We start from the raw sequence: 27,902 nt of genomic DNA on the forward strand, positions 1-27,902 counted from the left end.
TTACCATTACGTGCATAAATTACATAACATCACAACACATAATAATTACACTGCAGAAAGAAACATGTCTAATGCAATTGAAGAGGATTATTTACACTGATGGTAGTAAAGTAGCCTGGCTTCTGATCTGAGCGAGGACTGGCTGCATACTTGGCTGCTGTAGCTGCTGCTTTAGATGAACTAGCAGGTGGTTCTACCTGCTTGCCTCCATCTTCTTCTGCTGCTAGTGTAGTCTGACTCATCAACTGAAAGCAACAGCAACAACTAAGTGTACTTGATTATTATACACTGTAATGCACTACACAGACATAATATTGTATGTATAAAACACTAAAAAAGGGCCTTTAGCTGTGTTGTGTACATGGTCAGGCCTAGTCAGTGGAACACTGGATCAATGTGTACTACTCAGAATGAGGCACTGCAGGTAAATCCTTATACTACATCACATCAGACAGTACAACTACAGTACAGTGTACTACACATGCACACACATGCACATAAGCAAACACAACATGTATACATGTATACATACCTCACAAACACTAGAACATACTCAACATACATACCTGTTTCACTTTGCTCTTACTCATGTCATCCCTCATTGCCAGTAGTGCTATAATGTGGTCAGCAGTAATGTCAGACTGTTTGCTAGCTAAGCCCTGTATAATGTGATAATACGACACTCATATCGATATACAAATCACTCACAGATATTTCCAATGGAAGGAATTCTATTTTTACACTTATCAGCTCTGCTAGCTCCTCAAGAATTTTAGGTTTCTAAATAAGTTGACATAAAAACCATTATGTGCACTTGCAAATACATAAGATATAGAATATTAGCACTAGTACATATTATATATAATCACCTTGGGATTGGTGGCATGAGATAGACGGGCAAAGAAGCTACTGATGTGTTTAGCATCCTTCTTGATCTGTTCACCTCCTTTTTGACGTTCCTTCTCATTCTTAAATACTATCCTCCTACCACATAATAACTTACTGAGCTGCTCAGAACAGTACCACTAATGTACATACTTTCTCATTAGACTATCAATGTAGTACATTACTAGCCTCTGTTGGGCCTCAATCATAAGAGCTGAATGATGCCTTTAAAAAACAATGCATACTGCACTGTATCATTTTTGTACATACTTTTGCTTCAGATGGTGAAATTCTCCATTGTAGTCCTGAAATGTAGCTGCTACCGTCTCCATGATGTTACCCGGGCTCTGTAGCCTGTTACAAGATATGGTACATCAGATACTTGTACATGTTTATGTCAGCTACCTGTTCTCCATATATGTAGTTAGGAAAAATGTCACACACGATCAGTTACAACATGTTTCACCATATTCTGTTACATTTATTACATACGTACCATTTCTGTCTATTCAGCAGACTATCCAACACTGGTGTCAGATTTCCAAACACGATATCCAGCAAAAAATTGATACTACAATACATCAACATAATTTGTAACTCCACATAGAAACTTGTTGCATACGACATGGAGCTAATCTCATCAAATCCATGGTGGATCTGTTTAAAAGATTTCTCCAAATTCTCCTCCAGAATGATCTCATTCAGTTCTTGTCTGAAGCGATCCTACAGAGTTACCATACACACTAAACATTCTGAGTTGTAATACAATAACACACCCTCAGATCATGGACAAACTCCACGCAAGCGTTACAGTTGTTAGTGATGGAAACCATGTAGAATATGAAGTATTGTGCCTCTGATATTGACTCCTTGTTGTAGGCCTCCACCAGTGCTAGTAGCATAAGAATAAACAACATGGTGGACATTTGTCTTTGACTAGTCAACTGTGGGTCATTTTTGATCAGTTTGCAATTGAGCAATGTTGATGACACAAATTTATTGCGTATTTCTTGCGGGAAAGTGATTGATAGTAGAAAGCATAAATTAAATTGTCTTATAGCTTCTAAGGATCAATCTCTACACTAACATTGTTACACTGTAGAGCTTGTATTTTATACTGACTCCTGCAGTGGCCTACAGTATCTTCTCACCTGTCAGAGTACAAGGGAAACACAAAATGTAGTGCATCACCCATCTCCACAATAGCACTTCAATTACTAAAAATGACTGTTTAGTTTTTTGTTGCTGGTGTGTGTTCAAGTAGATGTGCATGCCATTAGAGTGACCTGTATATCCATGATGGACTCCACAGTAATAGCAACAGGTGAAGAGGAAAGCCAGTGGTACAGTATTTTAAACTATGAGCTACAATGCCTACTGAGGCATTAACAAATATTAACATATCTCACCTTTGTAGCTAGTCTGAAACTCCTGCAGAGCATCTAAACAAATCTGTAGCACTTTTAATTTAGTGTCAGTCCCAAGAGAAGCCATAGCAGATATCTACAAAGGGGTGGAGCTCATGCAGGACGCATACTGTGTTGACTAACATTCTGGTCCACCATCTGAAACAACACCAGAGCAATACCAGTGTGGTAGTGTCCATTAATGTCTGACTCCGGTGGTTTAGAACTGCACCAGTCCTATAGAAGGGATTGATGACACTCTTATATACTGTATCTGTATGCACAAGTATACACATCGTGAACAAACACACTACACACAAGCACGCATGCACATAAAACCACAAGCATACACATGCACATGTACAAAAACAGACACATACACGCACGCACGCACTTGCACACGCATACATACACTTGCACCATCATACACAATGAACAAACACACACACACACCTCTTTTTCAGTGTTTAACATTCTGGTAATGTATTCCTGTACACTAGACCTGACCTGATCCAAACACCTGTACAATACACCATAAACACTGAATACCTACTGTACACATAGAGGACACTATGTATATAACTAAATGGGAAAATACACAAATAATATATAGTAAGTAGATCTTACGTTACTTCCAGATCCTTTTCACTATTTGGCTGTATCAGTGGTCCATAGTTGTCCAAGTCAAATCCTAACTCCAACAACTGTTCCCTGTATAACAGGTACACCATAGTCAGCACAACACAAGGATACTGTATCAGTTATGGAGAACAACCAACAGTTATGTACAGCATAGTGCAATTTAGTGCAATTTAGAGCAAGTTTCATAATATGTGGGGATTTTAGGCCAATGACAGCTAATAAACTGTTGCCTCACTAAAATCACCTCTAGTCTGCACTGACTGCTCTATTAGAATATTATGAGTTAATACTGTATGTAGAACCTTGAATGTCTGAATCTCTCTAATACCAAAACACTACTGTGTTTATTTCATTTTATTATTGCTGTGTCAACTTTGCAAGCAAAGACTTTACACGGGCATTTATACAATTACAATTGGTTAATTTGGTTCTTAAATTGTTCAATAGAAGTAATTTCTTTGATGTGATTAGGTAAGTTATTCACAAGTATTAGGTCCAAACGAGTGCTGATAAGTGTCTGTTCTTGCAAATGGAACTAAAATATTATCTTGTTGTAAGAGAATATCAAAATGAAATTGAATAAGTTCTGTATGTACCTGTAAACGAATAGGCTTTAATTGTTATACTCTATACACTATTCTGTAACTACAGACAGTATTAACTGAACACAGTACTAACTGAACACAGTACTAACTGAACACAGTACTAACTGAACACAGTACTAACTGAACACAGTACTAACTGAACACAGTACTAACTGAACACAGTACTAACTGAACACAGTATTAACTGAACACAGTACTAACTGAACACAGTACTGTACATGTACATGTATGTACCTCAATTCTCTGACCCATAATCGTAAAAATATAATATCTCTTGCTGTAAGGTTTCTGTCTATGAGGTCTTTAGCCTGCAAAGCGGTGTGAATGGATAGCACAAAGGGGTGTGGCTACTTTATTTACCAGCTTTTGTAGGTTTTCATGATATCGTGTTATGTAGAACTGGTTTATCTGGTAGGCAGGAGGGAAGCACGGCATCGCATACTTCTGCACTACAGAGAGATCTTCATATACAAACTTCTCCACTGTAATGAGGTATTCTCCCAGCCAAGCAGCATCATCATTCCTGTCTCTAGGAAAGTGTTTCTGAAACCTGCAACAGTAGCAAATCAAGAGGGAATACACACGCACGCACATACGCACACACACACACAAAACATGAGAGACAATATTCACCTGTTACTAATGGATGACTCCAGAATATCAAGACACTTCATCTGCCATCTCTTGGGTCTCCCTGGTAACTGTGATATGGGTACTTGTGCCTTACTGACCCGATTTTCAATCCTTTTGTCCTCTCTATAATGAATAACCTTGAGTTTATGACATGTGTGCTTCCTGTTTGTATTATGAAATTATTATGTGAGATCTTGTCTTTACTTTGCTCCTGTTAGGTCTACGTAGTCTATGGTTGTGTGGGGCTTGTACAAAGTGGAGAAGCAAAGTGGTATGGATACGTCTACACTAAGCACACATGCGCCCCTGCATTTTATCTGTAGGTTCTTCTAGTCTTATTTCTGTAGGTAGTTTTGTTTCTTTACAAAACCAAGGGTGGTTTTCAGACGCGTGAGGTGCCAAAAAAAACTAGATACGTATAGTCTGTAAAAACTGACTGAATATACAAGGTACATTTTCATGTAGTGAAAATGTCAACATGGTACTGTTTATTCTAACACACTCTGTCTGACAAGTACAGTATACAGTCATTGTATGTACTCATGTTGATGGGTAAAAACCATGTAACTGTGTACATAAGATGCTACATGCACGGAACAAGATCATACACCAGGCGTATAATGTCTATCACCAAGAGTATTACACTCTTACTATATCACACAACGACACATAAAATCTTTGCATGAAGAGTATTTGACATATAAATATGTACCTTTCTTCCCTCTCAATAATGCGTAATGCAGTGACCACCTTGGTAGGATCATTACACACTAGTGACAGTGTCTTGTGTAAGGTCACCCAGAGCTGTTGACCCAGAGCATCCTATTCAAAAGAGCACATGTCAGAACAATGACAAAATAATATGAATATAACGCACGTAACTTCTTCACAACCAGGTGTTTACTACAAATGTTTGCTTCTATTGAGAGGAATTGTCTTCTTTTCGGAAAAAAAAAGTGGAACTGACATAAAATTATTGAGACTAGCCCTGACCTTAGTGTGTGTAGTAGAAATTGTTTGTAGATCTTTAAGAGGTTGCATTATACAGTACAATGAAGTTGAAATTGAGCCCCATTTGCAACCAATAACTGGTGAGCTAATCCTAACCAATAACTGGTGAGTTCATCCTTGCTTCATCAAACACTGAAGATGGCGCTCGTCTAGATATTGCTGCAAACGGTTTTTAGGGAGGTCGACATAAGAAGACTTGCGTTGTTGTACAAGTTTTCAATCCCCATGACTGTTCTACCAATGCTAGGGCTGTTTATAGTGTCTAAGAAGTGCTCATACAAGACTTGAATACGTGAAATAGAACATGGCTGATTTAATCCATTGATTTTCTCAGCTACAGGAGGAATGGCAGACAAAGCAATTGTGTTTTATAAGCACCTTGCCTCTCTCCTTTCCAACAAGTAGGATACACATTATGCTTCCATAATGGGATGGGTGAGGTGCTACATATTTTTTTCCTTTTTGCATTCTACCATCAGATGTTTACGAGGATCTAGATCTTAGATTCTAAGAGATGTTTTGGTCAATCTCTAACATCATTGCCAACTTGCCTAATCCAAACTGAAACCAGACTTGCTTCACTAATGTATGTATGTTAGCTTTATTTGTTATATGTTTCTGTGTATCTTCTCTTTAAAATATTCACTGTTGCTAAAAAAATTATACAGTAGTAACAGTACTAGCACAATAACGTTCTGCCAAGAGTACACACCCTCAGTTCTGCTGGGTGTACACGCATTAATTTTGTGTATAAATGTGTACTGGTTCTTAAACTGACCTCAACTGTAATAAAGCCAACGTCTCAAAGCACAGAAACAAACTCAAAATTAGCCAGTGATTTGCAGCAAGCAGAGATATGCACATTCACATACAGTACACAGGTAGGCAGACAGACAGACAAACAGACTGATACACACTACCAGACTTAGCAGCTCCCAATACACAGATACATACGTACATGTATACAGCACACCAATACTTACAGACAGTCCAATAAGCTCTTCAAAGTAATGATGTAAAGACTAGAGAATAGGAAACATAACAGCACAACATGACAGGTCTAACTTACAGTATTCTTATCAACAAAAGCCTCTGAGGATTGGTACAGTTGGATCAACAAGTCATCACGTGTCATCTCCAATTCACTAAGACTACAATACACACATAGCATAAGATACAGTACCACCCACTGGATATACATTGTCATGTTAGTATACACAGGAGCTGATAAGCACCAAAGCCTTCTGCGCTTATAAGCTCCTGGTATACAGTCACACATTCTGTGACCTCTAAAGATGTAAGTATGTTATGTACAATAGATCACGTACATAACGCTTTGCCTATGCACTTTTCAGCTTTGCATAAATTAATAGCAACTGCAAAGCCTCTTACAGTAGAGTTTGTCTTATTGGCCACCTGTATAGAGTAGCCACCTCTTAAGTTTGAACAGTGCAAAAGCACAAAGGTGATTGGAGTTGAGCAAGCTTTAGCACACTATTTTCACAAGGACCCTTGGAATTACATATACACTGTGGGACCGCTCTAGAGTAGACACTTTGAGATCAATTATTAGTGTATTAGAAGGAAAAGTTAGGTATTATAAGGGATCATAGGAGAAAAAAAAGTTAAGAGCCACGTACACCTGCAGATACACTAGAGGAAATTGTTAATCCTTACTTCAGTCTATACCCATGACTGAAGTAGGGATTAAATGTCAACTAGTATATCTGCAGGTATATACTACTTTTATGACTGGTGAACTTGTGCATACCACAAGGGGGAGAGCTTTGCTCTGGAAGTGATACAGAATTTTTTATGAAGAATAGTAGTAGACAGCCCCTCTGCAATCAATTTAGTCAACACGGAAACGTGGAAAATTCATGGGGAAGCCGTGCATGTGCTACCATGAATTAACACCTCACACTGTCAGCAAGAAGAAATGGGACACAGATGAAGACAAAGTGAGTCCATGATCCAGCATAGTTTTCAGTTACAGGTTTCTGAGTCTCTGCTTCACAGGCTTACTGTCCCTAGAGGGATAGTTGTCTAATGATGCGTGCATTGTACATACTGCAGTATGCCAATAGCAATGTCGAATAGTGAATAAAAATCAAGCTTTTAGCCTTAGCCATTATTAAGTTACGCTTGTTTGAAGGCATTAGTTAGTCAGTCAGGCAGATAATTCCACTGAATAAAAATTTTTTTAAATTCTGTAGCAACCTACAGTAAACAGTATCTGAAGCATTTTTGGTTAATCTGGAGACACTTTTGGGCTTGTAACCAATACTACCAAGGCACCATGAAGCTATTGTGAGGCTGGTTTCTGATCAATACCTTTTTCGTGAAAAGGTGCTAACCTCCGTGATCCCTTAGTAACTACTGTTCTGTATGATGATGTAGAGTTGTATGTGGACAGAAAGAAGTTACCCCTCTTTCAAAAGTAAAATTACTGGGACACAGAGTGTCCTCTAAGGAAGGATAGAAACAATCATTTGAGAGTGGTTATATTTCTAACACATAGAAGCCAGATACCATATCACCGTACACCATATAGGGTATGTTTCTATTCTAAAGCACCACAAAATGAGAACTATTACAGTATATGAGTGTGTGGGTCAAAACAGAAGCCTGTTTCACTATGCACACTAACCAAGTTAATCTCTTGTACAGTACACAAACACATTGGAAAACATACCTCTTCTACCATTTAACAAGAATCACATACATGCAAAAAATTCTGTTAACTTAATGTGAAACCACAATGTATAATGTAATATTATAGCAGTCAGTACTACAATGTCAAATGCATAATCATGTCAGCTACTATTAAAAGCCATTACACTACCTAACCACACCCCAACATTACCCTCTCAATACAAAAGAAAATACCCACAATACCACAATATCACCATATAACAATGAGCGGTACTTTTTGTGTGCCTGCAGGAGTCTGTCATGTTGGATCAACTCGTGAGTCACTAGCACTGTCTGCGGCACATTGAAGATGTTGTTGATGTGTATGTGTGTTGTACTCAACTGTTGGGAGAAGAAAAACAATAATAACAATTTGATAAACAAGTGACTTAGCAGTGGTTATGGCCTGAAAGTATAAGAGTCCTCAATTGGGGATAAATCATTCATCAACTTTACTGAACAGATATTTAAATTTCATGCAGTTTCACCTTGATTTGTTGTGGTGCATTGTAAAGCATTAAAGCCATTCATACAGTACATATATGACTTGTATGTTCACACATAGCTAAACTGTGAAGACTTCAGTTTTATTAGTGAATTCGGTCACAGAATTTATGTCCCTTGTAAATAGTTTATACATCCCATACATGCACAGTCGTACATATATGTACGTAAGTATAGTACATATCATGTACGGTCAAATACTATTAAATCACATGTGGCTTCCATTCATAAATTATTTAGTATCAAATTACTGTTATTCAACAGTAAGAATATTTCGTGGTTGCCTCGACCAACAAAGACAAATTACATGAAAATTTTTTGCTCTTGAATATTTTCTACTAGCGAAATATTTTTTGGAGGTCGAACCGTTGAAACACTTGAGGAATGAGTATGCTGTTGGAGCTTACCATCAGGATTCCAATATCTGCCAGAATAAGTTTGCATGCCACTGTAGCCGCAAGTTCAGACATTTAATGTAATTATAGTGTCTAGTAAACAAGCTGGAAATCTCATAGGTCGATCTTGAAACGTTTACTAGAAATCTCTGGAATCGAAATCTGAAATCTATTTAAATTTTTTAAAGTTTCCAGATACACATTTGTAATCAAGTCTTGAAATCTTCACTAGAATCTTGAAATCTTGGGTAAAACCAAAATATCGTATGCAATTTTGCTTGGATTCGGACCCCTTGTTTAGTGGTTGAGACTGACCTATAGCTCCATCACACCATCACAATTGCACATTCAACAGGTACCTATTATCATATCTTGCATGCTCATTTCTGATGCACGAAATGCGTAGCGACTACTATGGTGCTAGCTTCTAAACCTGACGGTGTGCTGACCACAAATACAGCATTAAGTAGAATAGCTCCATGTTTAATTATTTGCTGTACAGAAAAATTCACTGGTAAAATATTTTCATGGCTTGGGTTGTCCGCAAAAAATATAACACATCAAATTTATTTTATAACTAAACCATCTCAAATGAAAATTTCCCAATTTACAGTACGATATATCTGCAAATAGACTTTAGATATACATCACTGTGATTTCTGAGAGTTACTAATAAACTTACCAATTTCTCATCCTCGAATAGTCAAAATAGCAATGTGGGTGGGTGGATTTTTATTTTATTTTTACTACTTAAATAACTGAATTAGAAGACTCAGAATACAATTTTCTTAGACCACTCTAGCTAGTTACTAAATTAAATCCTTGATGAGGCAATAAAAGGAAAATAAAAGTAGCAATGTGGCAGAGATGAGAAACTAATACTTAAGTTTATGTGGATTGGACTCGCCCATATTGTTAAGTTACATATTGTTTAAGTACCTGTTGATATCGACGGTTCACTTCTCTGATGGGATTAATACTGTCCTCCAGATCTTTGCAGTTCTTATATAACTCTTCTACCTCTGACATGCTATAAAATTTGATAACATTTAACACTACAAATGTGTACCTGCATCACATCTACTGTATGTGCGTACCCCCCTCCCCAACCAATGTACATAAAATGTACACACACACACACAAACAAACAAACAAACATAAGAATACACACAGTGACACAGATTCTCACCTTTCTTTAATCTCTTTGACCACACCCACTGCCCTGTAGACAATGAAAGTCACATGTATATTTATTATGCATGTTCAGTTCACTAAAGCCATTTTGTTTAATTGTTAATACATACTACCTGGAACCTGCACAATGAAACCTCTTTACTCCACACAATATGCACGTATAGTGTATTGACTTTTCACTATTTAACATGATAGGTAAGGGAAAGGCCTCTCCATACTATTAGAACTATTTAATTTAGGAACACTCTAGTGCCTGTGTGTGTTCTAGTGTGAGGAAGGTTATGACTGACAAGTGGTTGATAACTGACCGTTTATCATAGCAGGGTAATAACTTGTGGCCACTAATGAGAGAAACAGGAAGTAGAAGCATGACTGATAACAAGGTGATATCATACCTTATGGTGTCATACTAAAATATTTACCCCAAATAGGAAAGTGTTGACCACAAATTGAAACCACAAGAAGTTGGAAAGTCCCTGGCTAGCAACAAGTTTAATAAAAGAGCTGACTTGTTACATTTCTTCAGTTGAAATAACACGCTCTTTTAATAGTTGGACAATGTTGTCTTCAATTGCAAACTTCTTTTCGAACCTATCATTCCCTGTTCCATTAATTCAGGCAGCAAGGATAATCAGCTGGCCTTTAAATCAAGGCAACAAGATATTTCATCGAATAATTCGTCGCGTGAACCACGAGATATTTGTCCAGGTGGAGAATGTACCTTCAAAACTGATTTGTAACAAGTGTAATCAACTACCTCAAGTTCCCAAGGTTACTAACTGTGGTAAGATATTTTGTAGAAGTTGTCTGCGCCGTCCTCACACAAGATGTCCGGATTGTAACAGTAGTACTTGTCTTGCCACACACAGTAAAACTATCACACTGGAGATAAACAGTTTAACTGCAAAGTGTCCTAACTCTGGCCCTGACAACAATCCACAGTGTATATGGCAAGGAAGGGTTGATGAGGTAGTCAAACATTTACAAGACTGTAAGTATGTGAAATGTCCTGATTGTGGTAAAGTAGTTCTAAAGGAAAAGAGATATGTTCATACTTATGTAAATCAATGCCCACGGCAAAGAAAGAAATGTTTCTACTGCCCAAAAGAAGGGACTGCAGAAGAAATCGATGAGCATGAATTGACGTGCACTGAAAGGAATGTTCCATGTCCCAATGAATGTGGTGATCTAGATATCCGCCATGACCAAATTCAAATACACCTGCAAAGATACTGTCCACTGAGGCCCATTACCTGCACAAGATGTTTCAAGACATACAAAGCCGAGGACTTTAGTTTACACCACTGCATTCCACAATCACACCATTGTATTCCGCGATCACCTTCGACTGATAGAGAAGCAAACCAGCCAAATTCTCCATCAGGTAATGATGAATTACCAGAACGTCCAGCTTCTCCAAACTTGCAACAATCACCTCCTTCTTCAAACACTGCCATATTTCCCATTCGCATTACCAATTTTAGCAGCTACCTGACATGTAATGATGACAAATCAAAGGCTGAAGTATTTCAAAGACTTGTAGTGTCATACATTGTAATATGCCTCATGTCACTAATAGGTTATCTTCGTAACCAAAGAAATACTGATGTAGAGTTTGTGCATGACATGGAAATCCCTTCCATGTTGCTGTGGAGCATATTCACCTCCGCCATTGTGTTTTTGGTAATCCTTGGTGGTTTAAACTGTTTCAAAAACTATTTTAAGGCCATTAATACTAAAGAATGGATTGCAATACTACTGTTGATAAACTTTCTTCATCTCATAAGGTTCTACTCCAATAACTGTACCCCAGTCATAGTTGGATCTGTGTGTGGATCAACACTGGAAGTGTACATGTTCCTAAAGTACATTGAAAGGAACCCCGGCAAATTTACTCAAGCTGTATGGGTAATGACACAATTTGTAACAGTCGTGTTGGCACCATTTGTACTAATATACTACAACTCAATCTCACCCATGCGACTAGCCATCATGCAATTAGTCTACATCATTTATATTGTGATATTAAAAGAAAAGCAATGGATTGAACTGCGATGGGAAGACATGACACAAGAGAATCGTACAATGTGTGTTTACCTCATCAATGGAACAATAATCTTTTCTATCACAATATATTCTGTTATCGCCATTTCATACGAGGTATTCTCAACTTCCTGTGACTCACTGAAGATCATGCTAATGGCTGTGCTGCCGATCGCTTATCTGTTTGTACTAGCAAAAGAAGGGGTACAGGACTTGATGATCAACTTTGGTATGAAGTTATACAACTCTAGTATATACTCATTCTGGGGCCGAGCATGTATGGTGGCCATAATATACTACACTATGACCTTCTGTCTGATAATACCAATTGTACAAGAGACTGGTGACTTTACTGTGGGCAGTGCTTTAGCTAGCATCCTCATTGTTTACTCCCTCATAGTGCAGAGTGGACTGCTGTCAAAAAACGCACTGGAAGAAGTTCTGAAGGATTCCACAGCTGCTTCTGATGTACGAACACAGTACACACACAAAATAGTTAGCATTACAAAAGACATTTCAGTATTTGTGAATCTGAAATTTGAAGAGATTAATCGACATATCACCACATCAGATCCTAGTACACTTAACATATATGCTGAACTGGAGAAAACTATTAATGGAACTATACCAGTTACAAACACTAGCACTAAGTACATGGCCTCATTGTCAGTTGTGAACAATATTAACAGATGGAACAGTGCCAATGAAATGATCACATTTTTCTCACACGATGTGCTGGGAGACAGGAGAAAACCTAAACTAGGCACAGTCTGTCTTGTCCTCCACAACTGGGAGAGATATCTGACCAATAATGACACCATTACAATTGAAGTGGAGCTGACACAGGAGACACACACCCACACACTTGTTTAAATATTATCTATTTATGTATCATCTACAAGGAGTAATTTATAATTGTGACTTGTTTTTTGTGTGTGTGTATTTTTGGATGAGTGTTAGTAATTTTCCTGAATGTTGTAATTCTTATATGGTAACTATAATATGATTGTAATAAGAAACTTGGCTAGCCAAGTACATTAACAAATAAGAAAAGATTTGATGCTAGACTACCTAACCTAACTACATCGTTCCATTTTATTATTCTTAGTGCAATCTTAAGGAACAAAACTTGGCCTTGATTTATGAAACATCCTTTTTAAATGAGGTCAATGCTTGGGACATACTGTAGATACACTGGTCATTATAACAAGGTGGTCATATGTTTATGAAGTATTGTTTGGCCATTAAGTGAAATGCCATTGCAATATTTACTAGTTGTGGACTGGGGGGTGTCATAACAGCATACATAGGAGGAAACCCAACACTAACTACATTAGCAGATCACCTGGATACAAAATAAACAAACACTTTTAAACTGAAAGGAAAACAACAAGGAGGGGACAGTTTACTACATAAATATATTATATATTGCAGTTAGCCAGACGTGCACATTTGATATCGGATGAAGTGCATGTCTGGCAACACTCAGCACATGCCAGTACAGTTTCATCCCCATAAAACCACATTGTAGTCACCACACACTATATATGGTAGAGACTTCAAACAAGTTGAATGTGAATAATAGGAACAAGATTAAGCTATAAGAAAAGGAATCCCACTCAGTTGATGAGTACACAACCCTTACACTGTAGTCTAAATGAATTCGTAAGAAAATGAAATGCCATTCTACCACTGATTCACAATAACAGCTGATTTGGTTACACAGTGACCAAAATAAGGAATCAGAACCACTATCAGCTGAAAGGATAAGATTTGTAAACACTGCCATGTGTATTCATGTGGGAAACATCATATGGAGCTAACTAACAACTGTTTTGTTTCTTCCTACTCATTACTAAGTACAAGCACTTTGGGTACGTAGTACTGAGCAATATGACAAAATTTCAGTCAAACAAAAGTATCTGTTTTTGATACCATCCAATATTTCAACTACCGACCATAGATTCTAAAACAAAAGTCTAAAATAACAAGCCTGTATGCAGAAGTATACTTGCAGTACATATGAATGAATATGTATATACACTGTACTGCAATCGGCTTATGACACAATTCTAATGTTATTGAAAATGATTAGGGTCTAACTCTAGAACTACACATCATCTTCTAATGCATGCCAATAAACTTGGGAAGTGGCCGGTTCTATTTCATGTACGATGTTGAAGGCTGTGAAGATAATAGTGAATCACTGTAACCTATTCTATATCAACAGCAGTCAGATGAAAAGCTTATGGAAAGGTATCAAACTTGGTTGGAAAAGTGATAAAATTACAAAACGCACCACATAACTTAACAAGCCAACAAACAGTGCTGTGATATCAAGGGTGGATCCAAGATGAGGAATTTGCTTCCTCCGTCTTCAGTGCTTCCTCCGTCTTCAAGTTACGGCTCTTTAAGAGTTATGCATGCATGGGCCATACAAAGCAAGTACAGAGAAGCTATACATGTATTTGACTTCATCAAGGCAGATTAAAATACATGGGAGGATCCTACCCACTGACTTTAGGTAGCTACAAATGTTTTATAAGTGCAGTCATTAACTCTAATAATAGTACAGTTATTTCAAATCTTGTGTTGAATTTGATTATAAGCAACACTTTGGAAATCAACGTTGGTATTAAACACTACACGCCCTTAGACCATTTAGATGAAATAATGACATTTAAATTCCTTACTATTAAATCTAACCAACCATTAACCTCCATAGCCAGAGGGTAACCACTCGAATCTTGACCTAGGTGTGCTCTTCCCTTCGTTAGCTTCTGAGCATGAGATAGTATCAATCATCATGGATTTTACTTATCAAGATATACACAGCTCTAGGTGTTGGGTTATTTTATATGTAGGTACGTAGCAGATTGCAGAAGTTGTTATGTAGTATACACTGTATGAACTAGTGGCTACTAAGTGGTTCTGTACCATCACTTAGCGGTCACCTGTTACAGAAATATCGCTTAGTAGTTACCTGTTAAATATGACCAACTTCATTATAGCAACCATTCTATAGTAGTACCTGTATGTACGACATAGTAATTATGATATTCAGAACTACGAAGTTGCTAATGAAAAGTTCTGCTCCAAAGCAAAAATGCGACATCCTCAAAGGCATCAGAAAACATAGAAATCTTTGAGGGATGTAAATTTCACTGTTAGCTATCTTCATCCTCAACTCACAGTACTTATGCTACATTATATAAGTGAGCAAAACTGAGTGATCCTCAACATATAATTATGAAATTTGTATGTCAAAATTTGCAAATATACAATACACATTCTTTGCATTATATTGTATCAAGAGTTTACAATGTGGGGCTCATCATAAACTCTTCAAGAGTTTATAACTCCCCAATTATAAACTCTTGGTCACATCAAAGAGCCCTTTGTCTTTATTAGCTGCTGTGCATGTGCACTGAACTAAAAGAGAAGTGATGGAATATATCATCCACCAACACATACTAAAAGCCATAGTCTTAAAATCTTATTGTGGGATGCTCTCCAAACTATAACATCCATACACAACACAAGCACATAAGTGCCGCTTTGAGTCTAGCGGCACTTATGATCTCCTGACGACGCTTAGCTAGTAAAATCAACACCAAACTCCCCTAATAGAATAACCTGCCTAATACATCAACTTGCTTAAGATGACCATTATTATTATTATTATTATTAGACTATTCTACACAACATACTTTCTTAGATCTGCCAGTCCCTTTTGTACACCATCTAGTTGTGTCTGTACCGCATTACGTAGTCGTGACTCTATTGATGCCTACGTACACAAGTGTAGTGAATGCATGACAGACAGTAGCATCACATACCTTCTGTCTGCTGTACTGCCTTATCAGTTGGTCTACTTGATCAAGATGTTCAGGCTTCTGCAATAGAACAGCATGTCATACCTTACAGCTGATGTATATACAGTGTACATACAAAAGAAAGTCACACCAGCTAACCAGTATTTAATTTAAAAAGTATAGTCACGGATGAAATGTATGGTAATTAACTTGCAACTGCTAGTTTTTTATTTGTTTGTTTGTTTTTATTTGTTGGCTCTGCCAAATTTCTGATAGAGCCAACCAAAAAAATTGGAGCGTAAAATGACATCTGATACTTGGCAATTCCACAGTTTCTAACACATTTATCAGCTTTCCTACTCAGAAATTAGAACGACTTGCTAAATATCAATAGCGGCATTTCCCTGGAACTTTTTCATAAGCCTGGGATCAAAGCCTTTTTCCCTATTAATAAATATTATTGTTCTAAGTGGTATTCACCATCACTATGTTGCCATTTAATGTTTGTCTTTGGTGCGCAATGGGACATGCTGGAAACAGGAAATGTATGATGTGCTATTTTGTGACATTTTGCTACTTTCACGATTGTAGGATCCAACATATCACAATTATGATAACTATCATGATGTTATAACTCACATGCATCACAATGGTGGATAAAATGCCCCCCCCCCCCCCCCCCCCCCTCCACTTAGAGGAACAGAACCATAACTAGTGCTGAGCATTAATATTGATAGTTTGATACTCGCATTCAAAAATTTTTTATCGTGATACGATAATTACAGCTAACTATCGCGATTATGCTGTAAGATTACTAAATACGTGGTTACCAAGTTTTTAAAACTGTTTTGTAACTCATTAGGCTTGTTTTGCTATGAAATGTTTGGTTGCAAGGATATAACAAGCTGTATATATTTATCGGATGCCCACGCAATTAGTCAATCACTTCACGAAAGGTTTACAATCCCACTAAAAACAATGCTTGAGAAGCTGGGTTAGCTTTTTTATAACCATTTGCTGCTTTTTCATTAAAATTTTGGCTGCAGGGCTGGACCAAAAATCGTTACAGTAAAATATTGACCGCCCACGCAATTAATTACCTAATTAATGAGCTTACAACAAAACCAAGCAAATAGTAATCTATGAAGGTGTTAACGTGATATTATCGTATCGTGAAAAATACTTCAATATCATGACAGTGATTTTTCTACTATCGCTCAGCACTAACCATAACTACTTTTAAGTGAAATGCTAAAAACCTTGTCAGGCCAAAATCAATTTAGATACCACATGAAATTTAAAATATGGGTTAATGCTATCAACCTTACCTGAAACCAAAGTCAGAGCACCTGTCAAACTATCACTCAGCATCTTCGTGCATGCTAAGCGCCTCTAAAATCAATTATCGTGCTGGTGTTAAGGACTTTCATGGCATTTTGGACAGCTTTTAAGTAGAGCTGAAATTAATAGCAATTTTTACTATTTGAATAGTTGTGAACAAAATGACCGAATATTCGGTTATTTTTAAAGCATGAATAAAATCAATACTGATATCTCTGTTGGGCAGTAAGGTAAAGCCTAAGAGATATTTCTCTGGAATTTATCAGTATGAATATGCCACTTGGTTCACGATCTCAAGCTCATTAATTGGTTTTATTCATCTTACTACAGTGCTAAAGAATATTCAAATAGCATGTTAACGAATAGAAAAATGCCATGCCGACCGAATAGTTGAATATCTGAATAATCATTTCAGCACTATTTTTAAGGTTTCGCAATCATCTGCGAAGGCCATAAAGGCAAAAAACCATTGGTGATACACTATCTACTAGCTAAGAGGTGATTATTTGCTGCTTGATAAATACAGCAACTAACTAGCTAACAAAAGAATCTGCTCTACCCAACCACCTACAACTTAGCCTGTTTGTGCCTCTCCCCTTGCCAGCTCCTGGATCTGCCCCTGCATCAATAGCATTGTGTATGCACAACTTTGTATGAATTATTTATTTGAACAATACATGGTGAAATAGTGTACAACCGTTCAACACAATTAGGGCCAGTTACAGTTTAATACATACAAACAACACAATGAAATAGCATCCTTAGAGAAGTTCAATGGTTTCTAATGGGTAAGCTTTTAACTACGTAGTAAGATTTATTCATACAATGAACTGTCATAGAAGTTTTCTGGATTGTGTTCTTCCACAACAGTATGCACCATTTAAATTTATTAATACACATTTGCATGTCAATCATGTCACAACATCACAATTATTTATAATACATATCAGCATCACGATGTTCAGAGACAATCACCTATTAATCCTACAATTGATATAATCTCCCAGCTCTAGTCAAAAGCTACCATACCCATAATACGAGGACAATAGTGCACAACCATTGATTATTTAACCCTACCCATTATACCTCAATCATTGTACCTTTTGTAAACCCTGCCTTACTCACAAACTTAGAAGACTACAGGTGAATAGCACAAACACATAAGTTAACTGTTTATAAACTGGTTTAGACATGAATATCAGTGCCTCAAACACTTCGTATTGAAATTCCTACGATATTCCATACGTTAGTCTAGCGTACCAATCCCTGCTTTTCTGGTTGGGAAAAAAGATAAGCGGATAACTACTCCTACGTACGCACACAAAAACTTGAAACAACGTTGATGAACATGCAGGTACAACAGTTGTTACACTTACAGTGAGTTTCTTTGCTATCTCCTTAGACGCCTGTTCTGTTGAATCTGTAGCTTCGGAATCCATTTCATCAGAACCCACAATTAAAAGTTACATGCTACTATTGAAACCCACAATAACTTCATTCTAGGTTGAGTTGCAACGCTAGAGGGCTAGCGCAATTCCACTACAATGGCGTCTAGGAAGCTGTTAACGTTAGTGTTCATTATTGAGCAGGACAGGATTCTGCTGGGGATGAAGAAGAGAGGGTTTGGGGCCGGTTGGTGGAACGGTTTTGGCGGGAAAGTGCAACAAGGTGAAACTATTGAAGAGGCAGCAAAAAGGTTGTACAACAGATCCATAATTTACCTACAATAATCGTAATGCCGTCTGTGTATAGAGAGCTAAGGGAAGAATGTGAGATAACAGTAGATTCACTTGAAGAATTTGCCACAATTACATTTGAGTTTGTAAATGATCCACCATTGCTGGAGGTGCACTTGTTCAAGTCACACACTTACTCAGGAGTACCAACAGAAACTGAAGGTGATACCATAATTATTTTCCTATTGTTGATAGTAGCTCAGTTGTATTGGTCCTACTCAAGTGAAATCTCATTCTATATTATGTTATGGCTCTAATATATTGAGATCACAATAATTAGGTGGTCAGCGGTGTATCTAACTATAGAGGTGGCCTGGGACCTACCAAAGAGTTCTGGTGCCCTATTAAAAGTTTTTCTTCTTTTTTTTGAAAGGAAGGAATATCAAACTGACTCTTCAAGTACTCTAACAGAACAGTCGTTGCATCGTATGGGAATAGTTGCATATGTGTACAGCTTTGTTGGGTCTGCAAACCTTTTCTTGTTTATTTTTTTGCACAAAATTTCCTCGGTGACTCCCTTGGATCCGCTGTAGTGAAGAAGTAGAAAAAGATCTAAGTTCACCCACACTGTGACACATGGGCATACTTCCGCAAACCACAGTTAAATGTACAGCTCTGTTTTGCTTATGATGTAAACTAGAGATAGAGTCCTTGCTAATAACAGGTCCCCACACAGGTAATGCACAAAGTTGCCGTAAAAAAAAATCAAGGATTCCATCAACTTCATTATAGTGGTAGGTACTAGGTAGATGCTTAACATGACTACATGAGAATTGATTTGCGTTAGATGCTCCCTTTGAAAGATGTGAGGGCCAATTCAGTTTGCTATTCCCAAGTAATTTTGTTTATCAACATCTAGATTTGGAGGCGGGGGGAACAGAATGTGGCTTACTTTTTGTAATCTATCATGACAAATCACTTAAATCATCTTGAAGTATCTGAGAATGGCATCAGCAGAGCTACCAGAACAGATCAAGCAGGTGTCATTAGCAAACAACCACATGACACCTGCAAGGGCATGTCTTTTACATAATTACTAGTATATTAAAAATTATAAATTTAAAAAATAAAGTAGGAATCCAAGCGATAAAAAGTAGTGAAACAAGAGATGAACGATGGTAGCTATTACAGCATAGCTTGGTGGAAAATCCCTACTTTGGCATGATATAGGCATTATTTTGTGTTCAATGCCAAAGTAGGAATTTCCCACCAAGCTATGCTGTAATAGCTACCATTGTTCATCTCTTGTTTCACTACTTTTTATCGCTTGGATTCCTACTTTATTTTTAAATTTATAATTTTTAATATACTGGTTTGTTTAGTTTTTTGTTAAGGCATACAGCTAGCTATAAACATGTGACTGTTCTATTAGGGTGACTGCTGTGTTAGAGTATCTCGAGTCAGCCTGCAAAGATGTGCACTTGCCCAAAGAGGGGCATGGTTTTGGTCGATTATAGAGTATCTCGAGTCAGCCCTCCAATTGAAGGTGTGTGGTCACTGAAATACAGCTTGTGCAAAAGGGGTGTGTTGTGGTTTCAATCAATAGATCGATAATGCGTAGAATGCGTGATCCTGTGATCTATCGTGAAAGCTATCTAGTACCGGTACCTCCGTACAGTAGCCTCCGTCATATAGATTATAGCTATAAGTAAGGAATATATAATCTATTCCTCCCGTGCAGTAGCGTAGTCTAAGCGCCTTAAATAATCTTGTGGCGTTTATTATGTTGCATAAAGAAAGTGTTGATACGGAAAATTAACGCTTCGATATGATTTTGTTGGATGAAGAAAAAGACAAGTAGCCTGATTGAAGATAAAAGAAAAGACAAGGCGCAGAGGGCACATACTCGTCGGAACCCCAAAAGGCACATCCCACTGGTGAGTTTGTTATTGTGGCGTAAAATGGTGGCCGTGCACCGCTTCATTTGGCCTCTAGGCTTGCGACTGTGGTCAGGCAGTCAGTCTAAAATTCCAAGTTTTGGCGATTTTTAAAATTCTGTATCCGGCCACCTGTAAGCGTTTTGTTGTATTTAATACTGTTTTATTTATTATATAGACTAGTACTATTCCGTAAAGGTGGTTTTTGTCTCGTAAGATAACTCTAGGATGATTTTTAAAGGCAGAATTTTGGGCGGCGCACAAAAATTTCACCTGGATTCCTACTTAAATGGTACGACCGTACTGTTTGATATTAAAAACAACAGAAGATGCAGCACAAAAACCAACAGTGTGTGCTAATCACACGATCAAGATTTGCTATTAAAAATGATTAGGTACTTTCCACGTCTACCAGATAAACCATTCAGGGGAATGAGCTGAAAATCAGTGGATTAATCATCTTAGAAAGGCCTTTTTGTGGAATTGAATGTAAAGCCATTGAATTATAATATGAAAACAAACCATATGCAGCAAGTGTGAGATCCAGATACAGTCACCCCAATAGAGCAGTCAGCTAAGAAATACCTTGTGTGACCCGTTAATAGCTGTAGCTACTATAACTTGCAGCAAGGAGAACCACGCGGCTACTATGCGAAGACGCTACTATTTGAGGGCAGCTACTATGGGCTTGTGTGGCAGTAGCCTGTGGTATGTATATGGATTCATGAATGGATTCATTTTAACTTATTTCCTGACCTGGTGTCTGCTTCAAATGTGTCTTATCAACACTCACATCAGTATAAGCTGTGGCTCTTATCTGAGGGCGGCTCTAATGACAATAATTCTAAGTTATGGAGCAGCCACTATATGAGTCTTGGCTATTAACCAGTCAATTATTGTAAATGGATGACTCTATTAGCTATGTTGCAAATTACCTTGTAGAGTATTCAGCTCTATTGTAAGTCACCGCTACAAACAAGTCACCCTGTAGAGAGTTCAACTATAATCCAGTCACCATGTAGAGATTTCAGCTACATTACAAGTTACCCTGTAGAGAATTTTAGCCAAGTTACATGTCACCCTGTAGAAAGTTCAGCTACAAATAAGTCACCCTGTAGCAAGTTTGATGACAAGTCAACCAGTAGAGAGTTCAGTTATGTAACAAGTCTCCCTGTAGTTAGTTCAGCTACATTACAATCACCAAGTAGAGACATTACAAGTCATCCAGTAAAGAGTTCAGCTACGTTACCAGTCGTCCAGTAAAGAGTTCAGCTATACTACAAGTCTCCCTTTAGTGAGTTCAGCTACATTACAAGTCACCTAGTAGAGAGTGCCATTTCTTGGCCACCACATTTAATTTCACATCTTCTTTATCCTGGCTCTCACTTTTTCACAACTTGTGTTTTGGTTTAGATATCACTTCTTTTTGTAATTACAAGTCCCAAAACTGGCCATAATCCGGTTTTATGGCTGACTTTTACTGTATGAAGAAAATAATAATAACTATTGTTACGATAAAATATTATTATCATGAACCAAAAGGATAAGTTGTAATATAGATCTCTACTGGGTGATTATTAAATGAAAGCTCGAACTCACTACAGTGAGACTTGTAACATAGCTGGATTCTCTACTGGATGACTTGTAAGTACCTGAACTCTTGGCTGGATGACTTGTAATGTGCGTAGCTGAACTCTCTACTGTGTGACTTATATTGTAGCTGATTGGGTGACTCGTTACTCTCTGCCGGAACTTGTAATGTGAGACTTTTAATTGTAGCTGAAGTCTACTGAGTGATTTGTAATGTAGCTGATGAAATGTTGTTAATGCCAATCACTCGTCATCAAAAATGATTGGCACATATGTATAAGCAAACCTTCAGAACTGCCTATACTGCAAGCTGTCTCCAGAGCAAGGTACCGCTTGGTCTGGCATTCAATAGATCATGTTTTTGACTTCTTGTATTCACAGGCTTTTAGTAGCCTTCTTTGCAGATCTAGTGACTAATAAACTGAGAGACTGCACAAAGTAGCCATTCATGAGTTTTTGTATACCCACTCTCATTATTACAAGCAATGAACCTTTCATGATTTATGCTTTGTTTTCAGCTATGTTAAGCCCATTACACAGCATTACAAAGAAGCACCCCTGCAATCAATCCAGTCGCTATGAAAATACGGACAATACGGATGATGTCCATTACAAATGTAGGGAAGCCATCATGCACTAGCTACCGTGGATCGACATCGACACCTTGCACTGTAGAGATGTGCTCTATATTCAAATATACAGATACGTATTTCGATATAAAATCTGCTATCATGATACCAATATTAAATATTCATATCGTGATAGCTGCACATGGCAGATTACATGTATGATTTTAATGCAGAGCACCAAGTTGTCAACAGTAGTGTGAGTACCTCTTCTACACTGGATGTCTCAAGGTACATACCCACCCATGCAGCTAAGTGCACATGTCTTTCAGATGTGTTACTGTAAATGTGTGATCAGCTTATACACACTAAGTGTGCATTCTAACTTGCTAACTTGTAATTCAGTTTCATGAAATAAATACGTTTCCTATCTGACACAATATATACCATATTGTGATGCCTTTTTAAATGATAGGTGATAGTTATTTGCTTGGTGATTCACACCCCTATTACGCTGTAGCGAGAAGAAGTCAGACACAAAGGAAGCAACATCTAACAGTGAAAAAATCAAGCCCATAGCCTTAGCCATTATTGAGTTGCACTTGTCTGAAGGCATGAGCCAGTTAGTCACTCAGTATAAAATTCTGTAGCAACTTATTGGAAGAATTTTTGGTGCTCTGAAGATGCTTTTGGGCTTCATTCTACCTAACCAATACTGCCAAGGCACCATGAAGGTATTGTGAGGCTGGTTTCTGGGAAAAAAGTGCAAATCTCTATGATCCGAGTACTACTATACTGTACCCAATCAGTGTAAGAGTGTATAAAACTTTAAAGAACTTCTATTTTATTTGTAAGCACAAGAGACTATTTTGTGTGACTTAGCACCTCTAAAATGTATTAACAAATCACGTGTAATTCAACCTGACTTCATTGTACGACTTGATTTGGTCCACTATTTATGTGCTATCAATAAAATAGTCTGCCCTAAGCTGTGTGACACTTGTTCAAGATAATAAGAGGGCATGTTCCAAAATTACAGATCCAAATCATGTTTACGTGACCAATGTTGGAAACCCGGGGCGGTGATACAGACCACAAATCAATGCTTTGGGGGTAGAAACAAAGCCATGACTACTGGTTGAATAGAAAGAAACATAATGAGATACAAAGGTAGCATCATACTGCATGCAGTATTCCTCCTTTGGAATATGCTAGAAGGTACTTCTTGAACACAAGTGACAATTCTCTGTGAAAAAATTGGTCACGTAGTTTATCTTGTAGTGCTGTGTAAGTGCAATAGTGAGTGAGAGAATGAGTGGGTGCAGTGTTGGGAATAACGCGTTACGTAATAGTTATTACATTTTGTGATTTCAAGTAATATAACGTGCTACTATTCATAGTCTAGTAATATAACTTAAGTTACTTTCAGGGGACCCATTATTCGTTATATTAGTAACTGAAAGTAACGTTATTATGTAACGCATTACTATTACAGTTCGTTAGCGACATGTAATGGTATTCATAACACATTACCAGGTCCATCACTAACCAATTAGTGTTACTCAACAGCTTAGTAGCTGCAATAATCTACTGTCCCGATCCCCTATAATAAAATATCCATATTAGTTCACACCTCAGACAACTGGTCACATGATTTGCCAGCAATGTTTAGGTATGGCTGAAGTGGTAAAAATAATGAACATCTCTACACAGGTGCAAGAAGCCAGTAGCTATATTTACAGGAGTGTTTACTATATGCTAGCTCAGTAACTAACATGCAAGCCATGTGTAGAAAGGTGTATGGTCAGAGCAAAGTAACTTAATGTAAATTAATGTATTAAGTTGCTTTTCATTTGGAGTAATATGTAACTGTAACTTATTACATTGCCCAGAAGTAAAGAGTATATTACATTGACAAAGTAACTTTCCCGATTCTGGTGGGTGGCAGCCATGGGGTGAAGTACATTGAAAAGTATTTAAGTAAAGTACTTGATATTTACTTGAGTATAAGTACAAGTAATAAAACTTTTAAAGAGAAATTATGATTAAACTGCTCTTATCACTTAGTGTTCAAAATCTCATGATTGTGTAGTTTCTATAAACCAACTGTGCACACCTGGCATGATGAGTGGCGTTTTCAAAGAATGAACACCATTAATTTTTTGCTATGCAGTGGTATGAAAAATGATAATTTCACATTGGTTGTCCATGAAATCCTAATAAACAAATCATCACATTTATGAAAATGAACTTGTCAGACTATAGTTAGCTGTGCTACTGACTTTCATTGGCTATACTTTCAAGTATGGAGTGTTTTTACACATTTTGATTACCAACGTGTCTCAACAGATATAGAAGTAGAAAGGCTCAGGTGAGTCCATTAATTCCAATGTCAGCTTCTGTATTTCACAGCTCTATGCACATATGAGAGGACTTCATGTACTTATAAGTATTTCAAGTACCTTAAGTACATTGCTTAGGACTTGTACATTAGAAAAGGTATTTAAGGTACAAATACAAATACTTTAAAAGGTGCACTTAAGTACAAAGTACCAGTGTACTTTGCTCCAAGCCTGTGTGGGTGGGTGGGTGCGTGTGTGTGAGTGGGTGGGTGTGTGGATAGGTGAGTAAATTTGTTACTTTGCAGATTTTTAAAATTTTATAGCAACACACTGGGATTGTTTCAGACAGATTCATGTGTTTTAATAGATTGGTTTTAGTGAACCAATAATACTCCCTATTGTTGTGTTTAATCTCTAATGCTGGTTTTTGGCATTCTTCACTCTCCCTACTATACAGTACTACCTTACTGTATGATGGTATACCTGTACTATTACACCTATGCCAATTTTACTATTACATTTTACATAAACGCCATCCTGGGAAGTTGGCAGCTAGTTACATACCTAAATCTACTGGCATGTGGTGACCATTGTCATTTTATTGTAATGACATTGCATGCATTCATGTTGTTAACAGAGATGAGACCACAGTGGTTCAAACATCAGGAAATACCATTTGACACAATGTGGGTTGATGACAAGATCTGGTTCCCTTACATGCTGGCAGGAAAGAAGTTTGACGCCTACTTCACTTTTCAAGGACACCACACTATTCAAAACTACAGCATCACAGAAAGAACAAGTAGTAGTTAGATTTTCTCACCATGTGCATGATCAATTTCAATGATTTTTTTAGCCAATCAGCAATGTTGTTAAAAGATGTTAGGTTCAAAGACATTGGATTTCACCTTTTCATCTGATGTCCTGATTAATTTTATGTTTTACTCCTTCATCTTCCCTCCCACATCCAACACAAGATGACTCAAAGGCCGCTTAATAAGGTATGGTGTTAGTAGCCTCAGGGCACTTTTTTACTGATACTTAGTCGAGCTCACTACCTGTACTGTATACACAGAACTGTGTTTGCTTGACCCTAGCCATGGAGTACATTTCTGTTGTCACAACCAAGCATACACCTCTATCTACCCTTTTACCTACAATGTGTAATGATCCAGGATAAGGGTCTGTGTATTATGTTATGACAACGCACAACAAAAGACAACTGGCAAGGGTGCACATGGCTCCAGGAATTTTGGTGACAGATTTCCAGATTTTCTGTTGCATGTACACTTCGTCTAGGGGCATGCCCTCCTATGTATTCTTAGATTAAATCTGATAACAGATTTTACCAAAAAAATCTTTAAAGCTAAAAATATGTGATTGCTAGGAAATGATTGATGTGGGCTGCTTATGCTTGTTTGTGCTGGCATGGTATGAGGATTCAGGAACACGCTAAATTGAGAGTTAAGAGGTGGAGCAGTTTGAAGTATAAAACAGACATGGATGCCATTCTGGGGTAATTTCAGGTCTTAGATACTCTGAAATACTATTTTACTGTGTTGGTACAGGTAAACTAAAAAATACAAAATGTGACTGTGTTATTAGGGTATAGTTGACTGCTCTATTAACTAGAGTATTTCGATCTGAACCTTTGCTATATAATTATTTACTTGACCAGTTTCACTATATGCTAAAAACATAATAAAATTGTTTTACAGTATATAAGCAATTTTAAGTGCAACCATAGGTCATTAACCAAAAAGCCATTATGTGGTTACTCAATATATAATCATCCAACCATATTACAAACAATGCTTACTAAATATGGGATAAACATGATGTGATCATTACTCAGTATATGTTGCACTGGTGTATTCTATTGCACACAGAAGTGCTGTTAGCTAAGTAGGAGTGGTAGCTAAAAGTTGCAGTCATGTTGGCAGGTGTTGGAAAATGCTTAAAGCCTAGGGTTCCTGCTGTAGTACAAACAGGATGGAGAATAGCTAGTTCATGGCCTTTGCAAAAAAGCAATAAAGAAATCCACTTTGATATAAATTGTCAAGTTAGTTGTACAGCAGTTGTGGAGAATGTGCCATCAAAACTGGTTTGTGTGAAGTGTAGTGAGGTTCCTCTGGTACCTATGGTGACTGGCTGTGGTAAAGTCATTTGTAGAAACTGCCTACATCCTACCAGGTGTCCATTCTGTGCTTATAACTCTTGTTTTGCTAAGCGCAGTGAAAAGGTTACACAGGATATTAACAAACTGACTGCAAGATGTCCTAATACCAACTGTGACACATCTCCCCAGTGCACGTGGCAAGGAAGAGTTGATGAAGTGAGAAAACATTTGTTGCAAGACTGTAAATATGTTAAGTGTCCTGATTGTAGTGAAGTGGTACTAAAAGCGCACAAATATAAACACATTTATCAGAACAAATGCCCAAGTCAACAGAAGAAGTGTTTTTACTGCCAGATAGTAGGAAATGCAAAGGACATTGATGAACATGAAATGAAGTGTCCCAAAAGGAAAGTTCCATGCCCGTATCTTTGTGGTAACCTAACCATTCTCCATGATGAGCTTGAAGAACACGAGCAAATGGATTGTCCTATGAGACCTGTACAA

At 37.5% G+C, this 27,902-nt stretch overlaps 2 protein-coding genes and 1 long non-coding RNA gene across 3 annotated transcripts in view; 1 reads left to right on the forward strand and 2 right to left on the reverse strand.

Annotated features, from left to right (window-relative positions):
• LOC136250366 (exocyst complex component 3-like) lies at nt 1-18,673 on the reverse strand. Its single transcript, XM_066042565.1, has 25 exons — nt 18,545-18,673; nt 15,852-15,908; nt 15,723-15,802; nt 9,965-9,997; nt 9,715-9,805; nt 8,112-8,218; nt 6,252-6,333; nt 6,166-6,204; nt 4,884-4,993; nt 4,172-4,294; nt 3,899-4,088; nt 3,773-3,846; nt 2,919-3,002; nt 2,745-2,811; nt 2,436-2,528; nt 2,295-2,388; nt 1,662-1,777; nt 1,508-1,608; nt 1,382-1,456; nt 1,156-1,239; nt 1,039-1,110; nt 870-984; nt 709-780; nt 567-659; nt 1-245 (listed from the first exon to the last, which is right to left on the reverse strand). Exons 1-25 carry the CDS (start codon nt 18,605-18,607, stop codon nt 69-71), a joined length of 2,292 nt encoding a protein of 763 aa, XP_065898637.1. The 5' UTR covers nt 18,608-18,673; the 3' UTR covers nt 1-68.
• The window catches only part of LOC136250391 (uncharacterized), a 110,734-nt gene that overhangs the window by 29,618 nt on the left and 53,214 nt on the right, over nt 1-27,902 (reverse strand). The window lies entirely within an intron of this gene.
• LOC136250369 (oxidized purine nucleoside triphosphate hydrolase-like) lies at nt 18,630-26,146 on the forward strand. Its single transcript, XM_066042568.1, has 3 exons — nt 18,630-18,864; nt 18,921-19,066; nt 25,917-26,146. The coding sequence occupies exons 1-3, from the start codon at nt 18,713-18,715 to the stop codon at nt 26,090-26,092; spliced, it is 474 nt and encodes a 157-aa protein (XP_065898640.1). The 5' UTR covers nt 18,630-18,712; the 3' UTR covers nt 26,093-26,146.

This window comes from Dysidea avara, chromosome 3 (assembly GCF_963678975.1).
Source record: "Dysidea avara chromosome 3, odDysAvar1.4, whole genome shotgun sequence".
Taxonomy (NCBI): domain Eukaryota; kingdom Metazoa; phylum Porifera; class Demospongiae; order Dictyoceratida; family Dysideidae; genus Dysidea; species Dysidea avara.